This window comes from Aptenodytes forsteri, unplaced genomic scaffold (assembly GCF_000699145.1).
Source record: "Aptenodytes forsteri isolate BGI_AS27 unplaced genomic scaffold, ASM69914v1 Scaffold207, whole genome shotgun sequence".
Taxonomy (NCBI): domain Eukaryota; kingdom Metazoa; phylum Chordata; class Aves; order Sphenisciformes; family Spheniscidae; genus Aptenodytes; species Aptenodytes forsteri.
Window position 1 is genome coordinate 6,000,229 of NW_008794836.1, and position 8,885 is coordinate 6,009,113.

An 8,885-nucleotide genomic window follows, 5' to 3' on the forward strand; every position below is an offset into this window, starting at 1 on the left:
GGAATTTTATTTTCATTAAGCATGTTGTGAAAATAGCCATGGTTTGTTATATTTCTTCTTAGAGAAACGCAGAGTAAGAAAAAGCATGATGCTTTTCAATGTCCTGATATGGCCCATCCACAGGACCACAGTCTCCAGCATTTCAATTTCTACAATAATTACTTCTGTCTTGATGAGAGCAAAAGACTGACAGCTCAGACAGGAAGCTTTTCACACTCTGCTGCGAAGGATGAGGGCGAGAGGGGTGTAAGTGAATGAACAGAATGTACTCTCCACATGTGAAAGGAACCCCAAAGCAAATCAGACTTTGAAATTACCAGCAACAGAATTAATAACAATTTTTATATTTAAGTCGTATGTTGAACAGGAACTAGATGAAAAAAATAATCCACCCATTTTACAGTCACATACATTGTGCTCTTTTTTTATCCTATTTTACAGGTGGTCTTTACCCTGAATATCTTAAATGAAATTATTAACTCCATTATTATGAACTTATTGCAGCCTTTTGCACATGCTCCAGCAAATAGCATTATGGTACAGAGATGATTGCATAGCATGTATTTTATACCTCTCAGCCTTTATTCACTGAATATTAAAACATATTTGTTTTATTTGTAAAATTACTGTCGCCCGTGTTTAAGATCTGGCTTGTGCTTGCTTTGGAATACACCTGTGACTCTTCACACTAAACTCAGTGTACTACTATAACCTCTCTTGTTACAAATAAAAACATAATTCAGTTTTGGATCCAACATAAACAGGATCATTATGTTTGGAGAGTGTTCCAAAGCCTGCTATTCAAGCAATCTGTGACATATAAATAATGCAAGACCTCTTCTTTCTCCAAATGACTTCAGTTCAAGCACAGAAAGATGGAAGCCCAAATTTATACTGCCATTACAAAATTCAATCTATTTCTAGTTCTCCAATTGAATTATGACTCAGAGTCTTCCACTGTTTTCTATTAGCACCAACCCACACACTCCTACCCTTTGCCAACCCATGCAGAAAAACTTATTTGCGAATATTCCCCTGCTTTATTCTTATATTAAAAAGGCAGCAAATCCTAGCTAATCTGAAAAGCCTCATGTTTTCTTTTAAAGGAAAGTAAGGTAGAAAATTGGTCTTTTTTCCCCTCCCTTGACCCTTGACCTTTGAACCCCAACCTCCTTGCCACTAAAGCGTTCAACACCTCATTTAATCTCTCCTCGCTGCATTGGCACAGCACTGGAAAAGGGAAAAAAAATAATCTGGGGACTTCATCAATTTTTCATGAATTTTCATTTAGGCCAAAGCCCCCTCTTACAGTGGTCGATAGATCAAGCTGCTGTCACATATTTAACACCTGGGGCTACAGCTGCTATCTCTGTGGCTGCCGCTGACTCAGGCTAGATCAGAGGCAGCCTGAGTCAGTGCAAGGACCCTCATGCTCTTTCTCTTGCTTACATGTGGCGCCCCAGTGCTTGCAACTGAAATCCTAGCTACAGTCGCTATTGCAAATGTGTCTCCTGATACTCCCACTGGAAAACTCCACCACATAGGTTCAATCGTGTCAATTCATACATTGTGAAAAAACGTGCTTTTATTTTAAAATATGAACTTTTCAAATATGAAAGCAGTTTCATAAAAGATCAAACTATTTCAAGCCTACTTCCCTTTCTAAAATCCTCCCAAGAAAATCTGAGCATCAACATATTTCTAATAATGTCAATATTGTTCAATTTCAATTAAAAAATTCTAATACACAATCAAAAGAAAGACATTTTACTCTTTTGAATATAATTCTTTGTAGTTGTTTTAGAACTAGAACATTTCTTTTTAATGATTTAACCATAAAACATACAAATACTACATCAGAATTTGCCACATACACAATGGAAGAATGGTTTTGCTGCTCACATTAGCATTTTTTTTTTCCTTCTGAGGAAGCTCCTACTGAAAAAAGTAACCCGCACAAAGCACACCATGGATTAATGCATTAAAAGAAGAATGAAATAGAATAAGTTGTATCAATCCTAAACTGTGCCTTCAAATACAAACTCCTATTTGTTCCTAAAAATCTTCTGGAATAAAAACTTTCTAAATTAAAGGCAAAAAAAAATCTAAAAGCACATTCTGTATGTTAATGATGTTTTTTAAGTAACTTCCCAAATCACAGTTCTTCAGTTTCACTGGCACAGAGAAATTTTTCTGAGGACATAGTTCAGCACAAAAATATCTGCCTTTGATTGTATGCACATGCTCTGAATAGGCATGGATTTAAAAGCATACTTAAAAGCTTTGGATGGGCTAGTACCTAAATTCATCAAGTTTGGGAAAGGTGTTAACTGCTACTCCATCAAAAAGAGCTTAAGGACTTCAGCAACTTGCAACAAATCACTCCAAAAAAACCAAGGGGCAAAATTATTGCATTCAAAATGGGCCACACTGTGCTCTGAATCACTGTATGCCCCAGCTGAATTTCACTTAAGAGTTTTTCTTCTGTCTTTACACATAAATATTGAAAATCATCTGATGTATCCATCTCAGTGCTTTTGTGGCAGGGGCTCGGGGGGGGGGGGGAATAGAAGAGAATGAACCACAATTAACACTGTTTATCATCTGAATGCATAAGCATGAACACACTTAACAGATACATAAACCCAATAAATATTTCTTCATAAATCATTCAAAAGTTGCAAGTGAACATCATTGGCGACTGACAATTTAATAAGCAAAGTAAAACAATTACTGGTTCTTTCACCAAAACAGCAGACTCAAACATTTTAAACCTGTAAAAAGCAGCAGCTTGTCTCTAATGGCACAATTTGAGGCCACCTACAGTCAGATAATAATCCAAAACCCTGTTGTCAGCAAAGGACAACCGTCCTTTTTCTGGTGATGAAAACAGCTTGGCTTAGTGTGGAAAGAGCAGTTTTCAACACCATTACAGATAGCACAAGGAAGACTCGATCGCATGCGGCTGTCCCGGCTCCTGTGGACAGGGCTGCACTCGACAGTTTTGAGCAGCAGTTGAGAACAGGTGAATGAGGACTCGCTGCTGAAAACAGGCTGTCAGCAACAACTCATTTCCCTAGCGGGCAAATGGACTGGTACAGACCTGCCCATCTTCTTCAGTCCAGAAATGCTGACATTAGAGAAAACAGTTAAAAGCCTTAAAATAACTGTTCTCTGAAAGTCACTTGAAAACTTGATTTAGAATCAAAAAATCATATTAAAAAATGTCTCAAAACTAAGGGAAACCAGGTAGTTTTGTAATTATCCTCCAGAGGATGCCTTTGGCAAATGCACGTGTTGAACATTGCCATGTGCTTTTAAACTCAGTGAACATAAAACCAGCAGAATCTCTAAAATTAAATTAACAAGCAAGGTACATATTATTTACATTTTTTTTTTTCTTTGATTAAGACCTTCCTGTAATCACAGCCATGGTATGGCTCAGGGAAAGACAAAGCACTGTTGCAGTGGAACAGGAGTGCCTGCTTTAGACTGCTAAACCATTTAATTGGGGAATTCAGTCAGTTAAATTGCAAAGCTATGAAAACAGTAAAATAATCTGGTGTCAGGTGCATGTTGCTCTTGCAAAAACTTTGGCTATGGTTTCAGATCTCAGGTTTCATGTTCTATGATCCTGCTCTAAAATACCTCTGACAATGAAACACGCTTTTATTATTTTTCAAATCTTCTACTATCTCACATAGAGTTCATGCATGACCTGCCACCAGCTACAGTGGTTAAAACAGTTACTCCAGAGACTGGGGATATTGTAACAAGAGTCTCTCAGCAGCCACTGAAGTAGGGATCAGTGAAAACTGACGAAATATAGAGCACCTTTAAATTTTAAAATAATCAGTCACTTTAATTTGATAACTCCAGGTATAACTTGAACAATCTTCTGAACTTCGACAGGAGATGTCTGATTGTAGGATTGCAATAGAGATTTCAAAGCGTTTATGCCTCTCTCATGGGATTTCTCAACAGTTTAAACACCACATGTACAAAGACAGAAATAATCCAGTAAATTTGTCTAGAGTCATACTCACCCAGATTTCAGCCTTCCTTAAATTGGTTGTCTTCTCGATTCCTAAATACCTACCAAAACTGAATAACATTCTGTGATGCCTTTATTGGCAGATACACATTTACTCGTGCCTTGAATGTGTGCCAAAACTGTTTTCATTTTTTGTTTGAAACAGTTCTGAATCTAGGTTATGCCAACTGAAAGGTAGTGAACAAGTCTGTTCTACTTGGCCTATACCACCATCTAAATATTTCAAAAATGGCATTTTCTGCAATTTCTGAGAAGACTGAAGCCTCAAGTTCACATAACATTAGCTATAAAAGTCTGCAGACTGCATCAGGAATAAAGACTTCTCTTCTGTGCTTCCCCCCCTTTAAACTAACATAACTTCTAACGTGTACTTAAATCCATTCTTTATCAACTAAGCAATACAAATTTGTGCTAAAGCCCTACTTCAGTCAAACACGTTTTAGTGAAACTCCTGCCATATGAAGAACTGTGGGAGAAAAACTGAAGTCCAGCAAGAGAAAAGCATTCATAAATCTACTAAAATACACCTTTATGTGAAGATACACAGCTACCCTTAGTTGATATTCTGAATAACTAAGCAGCAGAAAATAATGTACAATGTATTGTATTTTATGTATGATTAGCTTGTTTGCTATGTGACTATAATGAATGTCTCTGCTAACTCTACTGGAAGCAGATCATGCATGCTGGGTGGTCTCGAAAGACCCATGGTGACTTCTCTGTTAAGACAAAGAGAATCGATAAAGAATAAGACTGCTCTGGATGATATGAGAAATGGCCAACAATTTCACTTGCCATTCACATAATGAATGAGGCCTGTATCAAGTTTATGACAGAGCATATATTGAGCTTTCCAGCAGTACAGAACATGAGTCACCAAAAAAGCTGTCTGCTTCTGTTGAGGTAACAGATGACTAGATAAAGAGAAACAGACAGTGCACCTTATATTAAATGATAGGTATTTTTCCACATTAGTTTCAGTATAACCAACTTTAGTCATAATTTAAAAATTAGATTATTCTTTAGAGGAAGATTAGCCTTTGTCCGTGTTTGTGCCAATCATGATTATACACTGGCTAGAACCTTGCTTCAGTATAAATCACGTATTCTGTACGACCACTGCTACTGTATAAACACATATAGAAATTACTTGACCAAGAACTATAGCTAATGACAAAATGCCATACTTATCTACATTTGTTATCTCCCAGACTGCTGACTGTGTACAAGTGCTGGATGACAGCATAAAAGCAACTATAAAGTTTTACACAGTGCTAATCATACAAAAGTACTCACATGCCACTTCCAGAGATGCATTGCGACTCACAGCTTCTCCAAGATAGTTCCTTGCTACGCAAACATAACTTCCTTCATCAGGTTTACTCCTGCGTCCATGCACGATACGTAGGAAAAATAAAGATCCGCTGGGCAGCAGCATGCGGTGGGAGCGCGGATCATCCTTGTCCGTTTCCACTCGCTCTCCATCCTTGTACCACTCAATAGTAGGAGTTGGCCGTCCTTCAGCTTTACAGTTCAGAGTTGTTGGCTCTCCTTTAGAGACTATCACATCTGAAGGATGCTCAACAATCCGTGGTGGAAAGTCCTCCTGGCGGAGACGGGATCCTAGAGAAAAAGAAAAGGAGAGAGGGAGGAAAGAACAATTTATTTTAACTTTAGGCTTCACAGAGTTCTCACAAGTTACTCTTAATGCCACAAAAATTTTCAAAGAAAAGAAAATACGAAAACCTGTACACATCCGATATTGTTCTGTCTTATATCAGAGAATTTCAAAGCTAAAAAACTGAGTTGGACTACAGATATACACCTCTAAGGCATTATCAAATCCATACCACATGCAGACTGGGCTTAAAGGAGGATGTCTTACACATACATGCATGGTGATCTTTTCCTTGTTCCAATAATCTTTCTGTTTACATTTGCTTCTAGATCCCTGTGTGCTTCCAGATTCCACTCATGGCTACCATCTCCCATCCTTTCATCTAGCAGACTCAATAGATGGGCATCCAAAACCACTGTGTCTTACCACCCATTGGCTAACAGCTCTTTATAGTTTTATATGTATGCATTGTATCCCTTTTCCACAGACAGCTCAGGTATAGAAACAGAAGGAAAAAAACCAATCCACAAACAAACAAACAAAACCCCACAACTGAAACCTGCAAAGTATTCCTTCCCTCATAAATTTCTAGTACAACTGTTGGCAACTTAAACTGTTCAAAGTGTCTGAAGTCATTCATGAGCTCTATTTTTATTTGGAAATCTCAAATGTCAACAGCACTTTAGAAATTTTCAGTGGATTGCATGCATATACACACACATACAAATACAATATAGGCAGACACGCACCTGAAAGGTGCGTTGCAAGCACCAGTGTCTGAGAAATCATTATAGGTCCATTTCCCTTTTTCTTCTCTCTGTATTCATCCTTTTCTTCGCTTTGATTTTTGGTGTCCATCATTTTTATCTGCAAATGTACTTTTTCTAACCCATTTGCAGTATCCCTGAATTCCTACCAACACTGCATCACAACCTTGGTTACGTGGTTACCAAGAGTTGAACAGCTCCAGCATTTCTACATAGTGTACCTAACCAGGGGTCTGTCTTCCACCTTCTCCAATGAAGCCTTACCTTGTCACTCAAGTCCTGGAATAAGGAAGAGGTGCAGGTGGAGGGAAGACCCTATAGAAGTAAGGTATGTGGAAGAGATTTGTGCTGGGTCTGCCACCCTGGAGAAAGTCCCAGTGCCAACCTTCCATTACAGCCTTTACCATGTAGTGCAATTTCACTAAGACAAGTCACAGTATCCCAATTTTCCACTGAACTTTTGTCAAAAAAATTCAACAGTATCACAACACTAGCTAAATTTTGCAATACCCTTTTTCTGAAAAAGATAATAATCCTTTCACAAATGTTATGCTCCTCATTACAGCTATTAACAGACAAATTTAGATGAGTAAATGCAAGAACAGTGTCACCCAACAGAAAACCGAAGTCCAGCACTCCTAACTTCAGCATCAGTCATTCAGATATAGTTCATTACTGCATATTTAATTAGCCTATATTAGCCTGACAGAGTTTTTCTGCAACACACACACCACAGTAGTTTGTGCCTTTGCATTGCCTTTCATAAAAATTAAGTCAGCTCTCCTAATTCATAGAATCATAGAACAGTTTGGGTTGGAAGGGACCTCTAAAGGTCATCTACTCCAACCCCCTCCCGTGGGCAGGGACATCTGCAACTACATCAGGTTGCTCACAGCCCCGTCCAACCTGACCTGGAATGTTTCCAGGGATGGGGCATCCACCACCTCTCTGGGCATCCTGTGCCAGTGCTTCACCACCCTCAGTGTAAAAAATTTCTTCCTTATATCTAGTCTAAATCTACCCTCTTTTAGTTTAAAGCCATTCCCCCTTGTCCTATTGCAACAGGCCCTAATAAAAGTTTGTCCCCATTTTTCTTGTAAGCCCCCTTTAATTGCTAGCACAAATCATCTTTTCTAGCATGGATCCTGAAAATCCTTTGAGTGGAGCTGCCACACTAGTACAATTGGACTGCACTTCTTAAATACAAGGTATATCAGCTTCTCCAGGTTAGTGAAACATTTGTCTCAATTTTCTGATCAGTAGTTTCGCTGAGTCACAGAAAAGCAATTTAACATCAGTATCTTAATTATATTCTAGGCACTACATATTTAAAAATATTGTCAATGCCTCATTTACTCCAAAAGTTATGAGGAAAGGAATAAGGATCCATTCTACGGAGTGAATCCACGTTTGGACTTCCATTTTACTAAGACTCAGGTCATTAAACTAAGGCTCGCCATAGCAATAAGGTATTATACCACTGCTGCACGAATGGACTCTTTCAGTGGCTACCAGATCCTATTACCAGTACAGCAAAGCTATCCATAATCTGTACTGCCAGTATACGAAAAAACACAGAGAATTTATACCTAAGCACAGATAAACTTAGAGCATATTCAGAAAAGATGTCTTTTATTCCCGCTTCTATTGACAAAAAGACATTTAAAATCTAACAGAATTTGCAGTTAAAAAGTATCTCTAGACCATGACGCCATACACAGCATTGAAAAAGACTGAAATTACCATTAAAGTAAAAGATTAAAAATTTCACGGTACATGGGACTAAAAAGCAAACTTCATACATTGACTAGAGACATATATAATACTCTCCACACAAGTCTACCAACTTACTTTGTTTCTTTTGAGAATAAAATCCCACTAGTGTTAAGAAATTCCTACTAACAGTATCAGTAAGAACACCAAAGCTGAAGTGTTTCTGAAACTTTAGAGGGACTTAAGTCAGAGAAGAGAACAGATACGACTAAATTTTGATAAATGGTTAGCAGAGTGTAACAAAATTAGTAGCAAAAAATGCAAAATGCAAGTCCAAAATATTAGTTTTCTTATACACAAAGGTTTGTTGATAATGTTCAAAACTCAAAGTAGTACATTCTACAGAGAATTACAGGCCATGTTAAATCCTTTTGAAAGGGCTTCCTCCCATAAAGAGTTAAACCTTCCATATCATACAGCCCAATTCAAAATCCCTCCTCAGGTCATAATAGGACTAATTCTTCCTCTTCAGTACTGATGTTTATCACAAAACTAATGTTTACCTCACTCTATCCTAATTAAGCAATTTGTGCTCAAGAAAGGGTTGAGATGTGGGCAGCAGAGACCATGCCAATCAACAAGGAGAAAGGCTCAGGCTGTGTTCTGAGGGGGGCTCATACCAGGCATTCCTGTGATGGCTGGGTGTACCTTCAGCTATCTCATGCTGCAAGTT

At 38.1% G+C, this 8,885-nt stretch overlaps 1 protein-coding gene across 1 annotated transcript in view; it reads right to left on the reverse strand.

Annotated features, from left to right (window-relative positions):
• ROBO2 (roundabout guidance receptor 2) overlaps positions 1-6,254 on the reverse strand; it is a 427,603-nt gene extending 421,349 nt beyond the window's left edge. The window contains exons 1-2 of the mRNA XM_019470803.1: positions 6,218-6,254; positions 5,351-5,677 (exon numbers count right to left, since the gene is read on the reverse strand). Coding sequence (XP_019326348.1) covers positions 5,351-5,677; positions 6,218-6,254 — 364 coding nt within the window. The remainder of the gene's footprint in view (positions 1-5,350; positions 5,678-6,217) is intronic.
• Between the last annotated feature and the right edge of the window lie 2,631 nt (positions 6,255-8,885).